This window comes from Protopterus annectens, chromosome 2.part0, assembly GCF_019279795.1.
Source record: "Protopterus annectens isolate FY-2018-M chromosome 2.part0, PAN1.0, whole genome shotgun sequence".
NCBI classification, from domain to species: Eukaryota; Metazoa; Chordata; order Ceratodontiformes; family Protopteridae; genus Protopterus; species Protopterus annectens.
This window is the reverse complement of record NC_056728.1, coordinates 1,309,260,852-1,309,275,634: the sequence shown is the minus strand read 5'-3', so window position 1 is coordinate 1,309,275,634 and position 14,783 is coordinate 1,309,260,852. Positions and strand designations below refer to the sequence as shown.

Below are 14,783 nucleotides of genomic sequence, written 5' to 3'. Positions count from 1 at the left end.
GAAGTGCAAAGGAGCCTATACTGTACTGTACCATTTGCTTTCCTTCGCACTTCCTTACAGAAGTTTTACTTCTACCGCGCGTGGCAACAAAGCACATTCTTTTTTTTTCTCCTTCTTTTCTTGTGTCATTGATTCTCTATGCTTATATCAATTATCCTGTAGTTACACTTGCAAATGAGAGGCTGAGAGACATGGTACTTTGTTTTACTTTGTGATTGGTGAATTACTTGGCTGACTTTGCTGTTGACTTGCCTAACCAACTGAGCTTCAGGGCTGAACATCTCTAATGAGAAGTGTAAGGACACATTCCTACTTTACATTTATTTAACTAAAGACTGGAATTTTAACTACAGATTTCACAGTGTAGAATTTCACATAGAGCAAATTCTGGTTTGTGTCTCATTTGGCACTATCAATTGTACTTCTCACAATACCATGAACTAACATGTATGTAGGTATTCGTGTGATCAAAGTAATTTAATTGTATGCTTAGTCACCAAAACCTCTACAGAATTCAAATAAAGTACAGCGCTGAGATTTAGTGACTACATTTTTACTGGCATCGAATACCAAACAATCATGTTATCCTGCTCTGCCTGTCTTCTTGATGAAGAGGTATTAGCTAGTAACTGTGCTGTCTCCCTCTAATAAGGTAATTTACTGTGCCTTATCCGCTGGTTAGACAGTGATAATGAAATAGCTAAAATAATCAATAAACACACAACTGTTTAACCGACAAAGCATGCCTCAATGACTTGCAACACTCCTCCCCAAAGTAACGACAACAGAAATAGTAATCATTGTTATTATGCATACAGCCAAATACATCCAATCTGGGTAAGTTGGCAATTGATGGTAGATTGTGTGTGTGTGTGTGTGTGTGTGTGTGTGTGTGTGTGTTTGCATCACAGGGTTCAGTGTGTGTGTTTGAGACCATCTGGCGGAGTCTCACTTCGTTTCACTGTTTCATTTCACTCCAAACTCTCACTATCATGCCTAAAGAAGTTTCACTTCATAAAAGTTCTGACTCAACACATTTAGCCCAACATGAAAAAGATAAGACAACTACATAAAATAAAAGGTAAAATATAATGGACACTTGCTATCAATACCAAATCACCTTTTCTCTCTCTGAGGAAAGCTTCCTGGTCCAACACAGTAAGTGCCATAATTACAGATTTGCTACCCAACTGGCAAGATCAACTCCATCACTGACCAGAAAGGACAAGTCTACCAGTTGTTAACTGCCCTATAATTATAGCCACAGGCATTCTCTTACCTTTTTCTAAGGACTATTTTGTAGTCAGGGTTTCGAAGGCTCGTAACTGAAACATACGGCAACTCAAACTCCTGGAGTTTCCTAATGACTAAAAGAAAAACAATGCTGCAGTAAATTATATGCACATTGCGTGGACTGCAACTAAGCAAAACAAAACAATCGTTACTAAAACTCTTAAAAAAATTATTTTAACTGTTCGTCATTAAAAGGTCTGCATGAATGCAAGATCATAAGCAGTTATTAGCTATGTTTTCAATGAACTGTAGTCATCAAAAAACACAGCAAGCATCAATGCACTGAATTAACAATACATGCAGTTAAATTATTAGAAACTTCATATTTACTTATTTCCCTTGTGATAATTTTACAGAAACTATCCTGTCTCATCACCTGTCTTAACTTGTCCTTCTCAAGATATCAATGTCCCATAAATGTCAAAATAACTATACCTACCAGCCAACAAGCACCTAAAACCCTTGTATTTCCTTAACCCTAAGTATGTCCCACACAAACTCAGTAAATCTGCTTTGTTATTGTTTTCGGTTTCTCTGTGAAGCATTCACAGATGCATACATACCTGATACATGGGTAACTGCATGTGCTGGCATAGGCTACAACCAAAACAGGCCTTATATAGTGCATATTACAGACACAGGATCTGTTGACCAGGGAGGACGTCTTAGCCTGCCTAGCCTTCCCTTTCTTAATTTGCCACCAGCTAACTTTATGCAAGGCCTCTGACTTACAGTAACTATATATTTTCAATCTTCTATGTTTTTACTGCTAGACAACATGAGCCAGTGTCAACAATGGTCCAGTGCCTGAAAATAAACTCATGCGCGAGTACTAGTGGTGCTGTGGACATTTGTTCGTTAACTTGGATTAGAAGACTGGAATGGGAATAATTCTCAGCCACTTTACTAGGTCAAAAGCAAGTACAAAAACAAGTGTTTTAATGAACATGTATAACGTTATTTGATAACATAGGACAGAGTTATCTCACAGGGCTTGGAACTTCAGCTCAATTAAATTTTCAGACGGTGATTTCTATGTGGCTTTTTCATGTTTCTCAACTGTTTGAGTGGATCACTCGGGTGTCGATTTCCTCCAGCATTACAGAAAACATACGGACAGGTTGAATGGTGATGTTAAATTCTCCTCTAGGGGTGTGTGTGTGTGTGTGTGCAACTTGTGAAAAAAGGCTGTGGTCTAATCCAGGGATGGCCCTTGCTTTGTGCATAATGTTTGTGAGCTATGGTCCAGTAGTGACACCTTGGATTTAGTTTCATTATAATACATCAGTTCCTCATTATTATGGCTAAAAAGTTGTCAAATATTATCTTAACTAATCGGGACTTTATTTCTTCACTCTCTCAGTGTTTATTCCGGAGTTATTAGAAATAGTGTTGAGAAAAAATGTGTTCTATTACTCTGACAAATGTTATTTGAAAATGAATGGTACAGCAGTTGGGCCACATTTGCCCTGACAATTAAGGATGTCTTTATGGGTTATTATGAGCTAAAATATATGTAGGAAGGGTGACATTAATGACCCTCAGGCATTTACTGAGTATCCAAGTTAACTATGTTACATATAACCATTTTTCATACATTTCTCTCATATCACAACGACTGAATTAACTGATAGTTTACTATGTACTACCCTATATTAAAGGGGAAAAAAATCACAAAAATGCCATCTTATCTTAACTAATAGGTGTCATCCCTAGTTAACACACTCCTAATTTGTCATTTTTAAGATTACACAGAATTTGCAATACAGACTTTTTGGAACAGGCTGAAATTATGCCACAGTTTTATTTCTAGGGGTTACTTTATGCCTTGTTTTAATAAAGCAAGTGCCAAGATCAAAGTAACCAAAAGGAGTAGTGCTTTAAAATATAAGCCTTAGGACTGCTCCCTAACCAATGATAGTTGGTTTGTCACTACATTTGTTTCAAATTCTTTTAAAATCAAAGGAATTTTGCAGAAACACTGGTCTTTGCTACCTAATCGCACCTTTTTTCGGTAATATCATCCCTTAGAAGGGGTAAACATTTAGCAAAACTTTTTTTTAGATTTCAAGGAATGTATTACAATACCCCAATTTTATTTTTAGGTTTTCTGCCTTGTAACAGCTGCTCTAAGTGCAATAGTGTACATCTAAGACAAGATATTTCACTTCTGCAGATATTTCATACACTTATGGAAATCAGGACCTTTACCAATTGTAGTACAGACTGGGCAAGTCTTCATGGCTGTTTGGGAATGTAGCATCTTATTTTGGGCAGACCTCAATGGCTTGAAAACACAGGATCTCATTATGTCCAAGTGATACAAGATGTAGTAGAGAATCCAGTACTTTATGCACATACAAGATACTGCTGATACATTTACATTCATTGGTATGTACAAAATGGGAAAATGTGTTGAGGATGGATGGATGGTATTGAAAGGACTGTTATCAGTCATTATATGACTAAAGCACAGAGACAATATATTACATACTAAGGAAAGCAGCTGGATTATTAATCTGAGCGCCATGCTACAACTAAGAATTAATATTTACACTGTACAGTTTTGCAAGATAATTTAACTGTTATATTTTGATGACATTTCTTTCCTCCTATAGTATGACTGGTTTTAACAGAAGGCCTCAGAAAATTGATATTTATCTGATTTGGAATACATTCATTTGAGCGTCCACACTAACCTCGAGCGGGTGTACGCTGAGTTAGAATGTCGAATTTCACAGTGGTGAACGGTTGGGATGTCGTACAAAACACCAAATACATTTCCGACCGCTCTACCACCTAAACAAGCACTACCATGGGTCAAAAAGGGGGGGGGATATTGCGTTTCGCAAATATCGAGTTTGCAATTTTGAGAACTTGCTGCACTGCTTTCGAACATTGTTCGATCAGCCATCCACCGGCCGAACAAATGAATGTATACCATCTGATTTACACCAGTAATATACTTTCTATGCAATATTTTTGAAAACGTGTATATGCAGCAATTAATTCATTTAAAACACAACATGATATTTCAGTATGTTTTAATATCTTATGTGGTCAGTAAAATATGTTTATTTTATGTTGGATGTTGGTATTTCTTATTCATGGTGAAAACTTTTTTCAGTGTTATATAACTTCCTTCCACCAGATGGCGAAACATTTTTATATATTTATTTCTTCCTATGTGTTTTTCTTTAGCTATAATTTACTTTCAAAGAATATTTCTGAAGGCCATTCTATGCATTAACTAAATCATCAATAGTTTTACACCAAAACTGAATTAGCTTTTTTTCACTATTCTTTAATTTTAATATGTTTAGGAACATGGATAAAATTTATTAATTTGTTAGACACAGATACTGCAGAAGTCACTCATGTAATTATATTTGGTTGTTTGCCAGTAATTATACTAGCTTGTTAGTACACATTTGAGTAAATGTCCAACTCATTTTAAGTCATATTATTTGTTGTCTAAATGTTATATTTTACTTTCTGATGCAGTTTTATGCAAAGAAAAAATCACCATGTCTGCTTAGGCTATCTATGATCTGTATGGATCAAGAGCTGGGCAGAAGCTCAAAAAAAAGGGCTAGAGTACATCTGACAGCAGTTACCATCTGATCCCTGAATTAGAAGCGGGAAAATCCTCAAGTTTACCATGATGTTTGTAAATCCTCTGCCACCTGTACACGGACTTAGCTGATCTCTGCAATGCTCTCATATGAAGCAATTCTTCCAAAGAAATCAGTCCTAGTTGTTGACAAAGATTCACAGACGCATTTATTTCATTTGCCTTAGGCATCTTACCTTGTGCCACTTCACATAGGATGGCACAGTAAAAAAAAGTCAACAATGTGCCCCTTTCTTCTTAATGAGATTTAAAGCGGGCACAAATCCTCTACCTGCAGTATTAACTTACAGCTGTAGTCACTGTCCATATGGCCCATATGCCCATTACAAGTGTCTTTGGTCCATGTGACTTCTGAAGACCAGCTCTTTATCCTTAATCACAAAAATGTCACTACCTTACAATAAGGGTCTGCCTTGGAGTGGAGAGGTTTTACAACAAAAGCCTCATGAACTCTCTCTACAGCTAACTATACATGGATGCTTGGACTAAGGAAAGGAGGGACATCAACCTTGAAGGAAGTCAGCCATATCTTCACTTTCCATCTGTTACAGAAATGCACAGATTACTCCAATGGGGATGGCTTTCCAAGTCAACTTTTTTCTCAACACTCGCAATATGTTAGTGCAAGGGAAATTCAATATCGGATTTTGCTTGAGCTAATCGTTTATCCATGTCATTTATGCTAATTTTTAAGACCCCTATTTCAGAAACTGGGGGGGGGGGGGGTGACAATGCAGATTTCCATCTTGGTGAACTGCTGTTCACTGTACATCTGGAGCACTGAAACTGCACTTTTATTTTACTCTACCGATTCTACCAAAGCTCCTGTCACCATCTCTGCTTTTTAACGGTTTGCTACTAGGTTGGCAAACTGCAAGGTACTGTGCTGCTTGGGATATTTTGCTTCAGCCATGAGGTCACTCAGCTCCCAAGATCAATGTTTTAAATTGGTATTAATCCCCCTCTACGCATTCTTGCTGCCTGGTACTCACTTAAGCAATAGTCTCTTTTGACATAAGGTGACCACTACACAAAAATAAATTCTATAAGGTTTATAACACTAGAGAATAGGTTTTTAGTAATGGTTATCAAATGCTGGAGCAGTAAGACAGAATTCAACTGTTGATAGACAGCTAAAAGCAGGCCCTGAACTTCCCTTCCAGAGACAATGTTGATAAACAGGGAGATAAGAGAAGCAATACAATACAGCTACATAAGGTGCCTGCTGCATAAATTGCTACACTGCTTTCTATTTATCCCACATTGAATTTTCTTCTTTTTACAGAGGTTTCACACAGTAACAATTAACTTGTGGGTACCAAAAATGTGTTTAAACAACTGTTTTAATATGGTTAATGGATCTTGCAAGCCAGCCACTCACAGTTGGAGGTTTTGAAAAAGGCCAAAAATAAATACATTTTATATATATATATATATATATATATATATATATATATATATATATACACACACACACACACACACACACACACATATATATGTATCTGTGTTTATCTGTATGTTTTACATATATATATATATATATATATATATATATATATATATATAGTGTGTGTGTGTGTATAACTGCTTGTCTATTCTGCAAACACAATAAGTGGTTTCCTGAGAAGCACAGCGAAACAACAGCCAATGATGACAGAAACAGTTAGATAAGAAGAGTAATGCAGGAACCAAGCTCAGTCCTTGGTTATGATATATAAGATCAACAAACTGCACAAATGAAAACCTATGTAAGTGAAAATAATTTTAAAAAAGGAGAAACTTTGCGTAACAAAGTGGGCAAATTCCCTGCACCTCAAGGCTGCAGGACCACAAAAGCAAGGTAATTATCTCCACTTAAGCATGTTTTATTTAAATAATTTAAATCTTCTGACACAATCCCCCACTCTGGCATATTACAAAAGCTAAATAAACCCTTAAGTCACCTCCTGGGTTACTAACTGGCTCACAGAAAGGATGCAGGAGATCAAAACAGGGGAGGCTACTATGACATAGACCAGTCACCAGTGGAGTCCCCCAAGATTCAGTTCTGTGACCTCTCCTGTTTGGCATCTACTTATCTGAGGTAATAGCCAATACCAAAGGGCTTTGGCTGACTAAGTCTGTAGATGACTGCAAGCTAACAGCAGTCAATGAAATCCCCAAATGACTTGGCCATTCTGCAGGAACATTTGTCCCCAAATGAAACAACACCAAAAAATGCATTACCATATCCTTTGAAAAGCCATCTACCTGGGAACTACCACACAGAGTACAACTCTTAGAAATGACTCAGTTAATCGAGATTTGGGAACTTACATGGACAGTGATCCAACTTTTAACTAACAAGTGTCTGCTGTCATAAGAAAGTCTTTCTATATTTTGCAACTTACAAAGGGATTGCGTCAAGATCTAGGGATGTCATTGTTCACCCTTACACAAGCCCTCATCATGCCAACAATAGAGTATAATGCCTGCTTATTTATCTGTCCAGGCACAAGCAACAACTGAAATGCACACAGAGATACCACACTAAAATGATAAAAAGCCTAAATATACCCTACATGGACAAACTCAAAGCCCTGCTACTACAGCCTGTATCCTACAGGCTACTAAGAGGCGACTTTGTGTCTGGCATGCAAAGCATCCTCCAACTCAATATGGATGGAACTACTGTACTACAAGTCACATACCATAAGAAATACTCGGTCTAGGGATCTACACCTCTTCTGCAGCATCAACAGAACAGTTTTGAAGGTCAGGTACATATCTCAGAGGATACCATTGCCCTGGAAAAGACTTCCCATACCCTGTCCACATTCAAGTGCATCCTGAATCTATGGATGGGTAACAGAAAATTTACCTCAGGACTGCCCCCTGTACTACCAATGGACAGCAGCAGTTCCTAAATGCTTTATCCCACACATGCTCCTCCCATCAAATTACCTATGCTATGATCCCAGTTACTCTCACTAGGAGTAATATATAATTATCAGCCAAAAGATGGGGAAGGCCTAATACTAAATAGGATAGGTTAATTCAAGCATCAAAAGGGGAAATTGGCTAGGCTTAAAATGGCATGCATGGGCAGTTAGCCTAATACTTAATGCTGGGGTTCATAGGTGTATCCAGGTTGCCCTTGAATTGGTCAGGGAAGGGTTCTGCTTCACATGGATGAGAAACCTATTCCAGAGAATGGGGATTCTCTGAGATATGTACCTGTCCCTCCAACATGTCTTACTTTAGTCACAGGCAAAGTCCTGGTGCTGTTTGTTTTGTGGATATGCAAATTGTCCATCAAAGCTGGATTTAAGTAGGCCTTGCATGCCATGTATAAATCGCCTCTCAGCAGTCTGTAGGAACCTCTGTAAACGTTTCAGTTCTGTGAACGTTTCAGTTGTTGGACGTCCCTAGTCAGGTATGCACAGAAAGGGGAGTTATACTCAATGATGGATCTGATGATGTTGTATAGTGGCATGACAACTTCTCTGGACCTAGATGCTGTGCTCTTACTTATAAGAGCAGTGACAGGGAATGATTTTCTTACATGCTGGCTGAAAGCCAGATTACTATCTTTACGACTCCCCATATCCCTTACTACTGTGCCTACTTTTAGGGGTGTTTTATCAATGAGGTAGTTTCCCAAAAGGTACTATTATGCATTTTTTGACCTTGAGTTTAAAGCCGTGGTTTTGGCACCAGTCTTTTGTCTGCATTAGACCCTCCTTTAAAATGTTAGTAGCTTTGGGGGTCGCTATGATTGCTCCCAGCTTAGAATTATATGCAAACTTGGTAAATCAGAGGCCCCTGACATAGGCCCTGACTTCTATTTTTTGGTTCCAAAAAATAGATACAAAAGAGAAAAAGGACCCAGTGCAGAGCCCTGGGGAACTCCACTGGTGGCCAGCCTCTTTGTGGAGGTGGTCTCTCCAATCCTAACTTCCTGGGTTCTGTATGTGAGACAGCTAGCTATCCAGCAAGTTACATAGAGGTTTATGTCTAATTCCATGAGTTTGTTAATGTGGGAGAGAGGTTGTGTATCAAATTGCCTTAGAGAGGTCAAGATAGGCAGCTGGAGCTGAATTTGTCAGACAAGATTTGATTTGCTATATTGCCCGGTTCTATGAACGTGAGTCCATTTACCTACAGTTTGGCACATTGTTGTGTGGTAGCTTTGAGGTTTGGGACATAGCTAAAGAAGGCCTCAAGTTTACCCTTGGCCTAGGACGCTATCTTTACCTAAAAATTTGCTTTGTTAGACTTAATTAGTCCTCTTAGTTTGATGAGAGAGTTTTTATCTTTTTAGTATTACACTTCCTAATTTTAGCTATGGCTTTTTTATTTTGTTGTACTTGTTTCAGTTTGGATTCCACCAGGATGGTTTGTTTTTCTGAATTAGTTTTGGTCTTACTTCAAGTAGGCACATCAGCCTCTCTGCAACCATTGCCACTGCTAGTACTGAGCTTCTACGACTAGTTCCATATAGGCTGCTGTGTTTTCTGAGTTTGTAGGGGCTTGAAATTTTGACAGGTTACCACTTAATAAAAGGTAATTTGCTTTGGAGTAATTTGTAACTGTTACAGGGTTTGCTGGGTTTACAAAATTGATTTTTATTTCAAAGGAGACTGCTTTGTGATCTGACTTTACCAAAGAGGACACAATACTGGGGGGGGACGGACGGGTGCAGCTTTCTCCTATACCTGAGTGTACTAGGTTCAATATGCTCATAGCTTGCTACTAGGCTAACAACCATTAGGGCCTTGACAAGCCTACCGCCCACCCCAAACCCATTTGTCTCCCAAGAATCATGTGAATCTATACTGGAGGTGGGGCATGTTAGTATGGCGGCAACTAAGGGATTTGTGGGGGGGGGGTGTTAGGATAATTCTTTTCTTATTGATGGCCTCTGTCCAGATGTATGCAATAACTAACTGGTCCAGGTGTTTGTGTTTACAATGTCTAGGAATCCCTGTGCCTGGAAATTTGGGGTTGCCTCAGTTTATGAAGGAGTAATTGAAGTCCCCCATTAGTATGACATTTGGTTGAATGGTGAATGTCTCCAATAGGTCGAAGCATTAGCTATGGATTTCATGGGACATACAGGGCGACCTATAACTTATAAGGATATGGTAAGATGACATATCTATGGTAATCTGGACGTGGAGGCACTTCAGTGCATCATCCTGTTAAACTAATGTAGAGGTATGCTTGTTATGAACCTGTGGTGCATCAATGTCAAACACCAGTGACCTCCCTGTCTAATACACAAAGGCTACCAAGATCCAGCAGCATTTCCTTTTAGGTAGTAGCACAACTACGGATTTTATCAATCAGCTGATCAGACAGCACACCTAGGAAAAGGGGCATAAAGCACAATCTGTCCATTACACTCAATGACAACCCTCAACGCTATAGAATAGACTGAAGCAAATACACAGTACAGTGGGAACTAATCTTCTCTTTCAACAGATGAGAATTCTGCTAACTCTCACCAACAGATCAGGAAATTAAGGCAGATAAAGTAGTAATATAAACAAACTCACAAGAACATATTCCGTCCTTCCCATCCTTGGTAAGAAAAAGGCTGAAGTACCCAACAAGGTCATCTGGAAGATCTAGTTTTGAAGATACTGCCTGTAACAAAAAAGGTACACAAGTAAGTACAAGTTAAAAACACAGCACTGCAGAATCACATACTATGACAGCTCTTTCAGAAAGCATACATCAAGTACATTCTTAATACAGTGGCGGGTATTTCCATGTTATGTCACAGGCCCGACAACAAATGTAGTGTTCAACTAATCAGTTTGAAAAGGGATTGGATATGTGCCACCATGATTACCTCTATAGCTTCAAGGCAAAGTAAGGACAGATGCAAGGTTCTAGAAACAATTTGCCTAAGGTAGACACGATTTATCTTTAATGATTGCACTAAAATAAATATATATTTGGGAGATGGGTTGCAACGTGGAGTAAGAAGTTTAAAAAATTATTCATAGAATTTTTGCATACTAGGTATTGGTTTTCAACATAGGGTATATAGTTAAGTAAACAATCATTTAATTTTTGCATAATAGATACTGGAATTAAACATATTTCAAGTAATAGGAAGTAAACAGACTGGGTCTTTCATAAGTGGCTACATTCAGTACAATCAAATACCAGGATACCACCATAACAGTACATAGACAATAATGACATTATGATGGTAAAGTTGAAAATCATAAAAGTAAACAAGATGAATAGACAGATACAAGCTCTCCTTAGAAAGGTCAAAAGTCTTAAAATAATGTAATCTGAATTCAGACAAATTTAATATGGGCAGCAGTGCAAAATGAACCATGTTAATACTATATTATTTTTAAATTAATTTTAAAAAGTCATATTGCCATTAATTAGATGTAAACAATTGTTAGTGCATATTTATTATAATTTAAAAAATGTTAATAAATGGTACTTAAATGGAAAATCATACTTCATCACTGCAGGTTAGAGATATGAATCCAGTGTGTGCTGTGAACAAACTCTGCTGCTACGACTTCAGAAACTACCACCTCAGTAGTAAACTTCTAAAATTAGAAGAGCTTAATCAGACGGCACTAAATTTTGACATGTGATTTGTTTGTGTACACTTACCATAAATGTAGATGTTAGAGTGTATTCACTGTTGCAGTCATTACATTTGGGTAATCTGCTGGCAGTTTGCCCCCAGTTGGCTTGAATATCAAAGTCTTGGGTCCTGCGTCGGTTGCTGTCTCCTCTTCCATGACGTCAGGTCGTCAGGGGTATAAAACATGCAGCCAATGCCATTTTATTCAGTTTTTCTTGCCCCAGATGTAAGGTGCCCCCCAAATGGGGAGCAAAAAAAAAAAAAAAATATATATATATATATATATATATATATATATACACATATATATATAGGTTTATATATATATATATATATATATATATATATATATATATATAGGTTCATAGGTTCATACTAGGCTATCTGCCCTGGGGCATTTATAAGCCTAGCCAGAGTGTAATTGGCTTTAGCCACCCTTTGATTTTGAGTTTACTGTGCCCTTTCTAAGGTTAGTTTACTGTGCCTCTGTCTAGTAGTGACACAGAAGTAATCCCCAGGGTAAACCTACGATCCCCCATCCACTCATCAAGATTCCTCTTGAAGAGAGTCAGTGAGGGGCTCTGCCTGACATGGACTGGGATTCTATTCCAGAGTGAAGGGAGCCTCTGGGTTATGAATCTGTCCTTCCAGCATGTCCTATTTATTTCTGTGCTGAGGTTCAAATCCCTTGAGTGCGTGGCTCTAAGGGATTTGGATTTTTTGAGGTGGAGCATTGTCCATTAATTCTGGGTTGGACATAGCTTTATATGTCAGGCATAGATTGCCTCTAAGTAGGCGGTATGCAACTGAGTAGAGCTGGAGTTTCTTTAACCGAGCAGCATATGGCATCTGTTTGAGTCCCTTGATCCTCTTTCTGAGGTACTTTTGGGGTCTTTCTAGTTGCTGCAGGTGTCGGGTAAGGTACATCCCAAATGGGGCATTGTATTCTATTATGGGCCTGATGAAGGATGAATAAAGGGGCACGATGACCTCCCTTGATCCAGATGTGAATCCTTTCATGATAAGGTGGGCTATATAGAAGGTCTTTCTAACCACTTTGGCAATGTGGTTGTCGAAGGAGATATTACTATCAACTTGGGTTCCCAGGTCCCTAATTATTTCCTCTGTACTTAATGGGTTACCACCTATGTGGTAATTTGTGGGCACTTTGTTTTTGCCAAAGGGTATGACTATACACTTTTTGGCATTTAGCTTTAGGCCATGGCTCTGGCACCAGTTATCAGTCTCTGTGAGATCTTTTTGAAGAATGCTCATGTCAGCTGGAGAGTCAGTTATGGCGCCCAGTTTGCAGTCATCTGCGAACTTGGTCAGCCACAGTCCTCCTGTGTTAGCCTGTACCTTGGAAAAATATATACCGAACAAGAGAGGTCCCAGGACTGAGCCTTGTGGGACACCACTTGTAACTGGTTTCAAGTCTGACATGGCTCCAGCAATTCTGACTCTGTGGGTTCTGTCTTTGAGCCAGTTTGCAACCCATCTTGTGATATAGGGGTTTATATTTAAGCTGGATAGCTTATCTATGATGCCTGAGTGGGGTATTGTGTCAAATGCTTTTGCGAGGTTCAGGTAGGCTGTGTGGACTACCTTCCCTTCATCTATGGCCTTGGTGACTGTTTCAAAGAAGTCAACCAGGTTCAAGAGGCAGGATCTGCCCTTGACAAAGCCGAATTGGGTAGGATCTAGTGTCTGTAGATCCCCAATGTCTTTGTTTATGAGTTCCATGATGATCCTTTCCATAGCCTTGCAGACTATGCTAGTCAGGCTTATGGGGCAATAGTTTCCAGAGTCCGTACAGGCACCACCTTTGTGGAGTGGGACCACTGTTGCTGTACGCCATTCTTTGGGTACATATCCTGTAGGAGGGCTGAGATTGTACAGCAGTTTTACGTGAGGGTTTAGTTCTGCTTGGAGTTCATGTACCACGCAATCTGGGACACCGCCTGGTCCCATTGATGCAGTGTTTTTTGCTCTGGAGAGGGCAGCTTTCACCTGAGCATCTGAGATGTTAGGGAGGCAGCACTCTGCTGGGATACATATTTGCTCTTTGGGGGGGGGGGGGTTTGCACTAAACCTGTCTGCCAGGATGTTGGCAATGTCTGTGGGTTCAGTGTATTTTTTGTCATTTTGGATCAACTCTGAGCATATCTGGGAGTTGCATCCCAGGTTCCTAACATAACTAAAAAAAGCCTTGTGATTATCTTTAGTGTCCTGTGCAATTTTTCTCTCGAAGCTGGCCTTGGAGGATTTTATGAGGGATCATAGTTTTTTGCTAGTACTGATCAGAGATGCCTTCCCTTTTAGGGATTTTGCTCTAACATGTAGCAGCTTCCTCCTTCTGTTGTACAGCTTATTTATGGCTGGGGTCCACCAGACTGGATGCCTGCCTTTGGAAGATTGGGTCTTGGTTTTGTTTGGGATAGTATGATCCATGCATTCCTGGAGGTGTCCATAGAATGCGTTTATATAGGATTCTGCAGTTTGGGCCGTAGTTTCCACTGGCCCGGGGGGCTTGAAGGATTCCACCTCAGTTTTGAGAAGTGTGAAGTTCGCTTTTAGAAGTTTTTCACTATGGTTTTCTGGGCTGGGGGTGGGGTGGGGATGTGGATATCCAGTGAGATTAATTTATGGTCTGATCTCACCAATGAGGGGTATACCTCTGATATGGAGCATAGAGTCCCGATGTTGGTAATGATCAGGTCAAGTATGTTTTCCCCTCTTGTGGGAGTGGTGACTAGTTGTTCCATAGCATTTGAGTTTATAAATTCCAGGAACCTTTGGGCTAGAGTGTTGGGGCTTGAGTAATGCTCCCAGTCTATGTTTGGGTAGTTGAAGTCACCCAATATAATGGTGTTTGGAGAGATCTTCATATTCTCCAGTGTTTTCAGGAAAGCTGAGTAGGATTCCTGATTTTGAGAGGGTGGTCTGTAACATGCTACAAACTGAAAAGCAGTTTTGCCCACTGTTAGTTGCACATGGATGCTTTCCGATGCTTCGTGCGATGCCACTAACTTGGAGGTGTGGATATCTTTGATAAATATGGATACTCCCCCTCCTTTTGTGGTTCGGTCCAAGTTTTGGGGCCGAAAAGCATGATATGAGGTATAACCTGGTAGTGCTGGGGTGCTCTCTGGAGCCTTGAACCAGGTTTCTGTAACTGCACAGATATCAATGTTCTCCATACTGTGGAGGGCTTCGAGTGCGTGTATCTTGAGGTTTAGACTTCTG

The 14,783-nt window shown here is 39.3% G+C and overlaps 1 protein-coding gene across 2 annotated transcripts in view; it reads right to left on the bottom strand.

Annotated features, from left to right (window-relative positions):
• Positions 1-14,783, bottom strand: part of SNX17 (sorting nexin 17) — a 1,062,675-nt gene that overhangs the window by 362,414 nt on the left and 685,478 nt on the right. For both annotated transcript variants that reach the window (XM_044061496.1, XM_044061495.1), the window contains exons 6-7: positions 10,471-10,561; positions 1,280-1,367 (exon numbers count right to left, since the gene is read on the bottom strand). In XM_044061496.1, the coding sequence (XP_043917431.1) occupies positions 1,280-1,367; positions 10,471-10,561 (179 nt within the window). The remainder of the gene's footprint in view (positions 1-1,279; positions 1,368-10,470; positions 10,562-14,783) is intronic.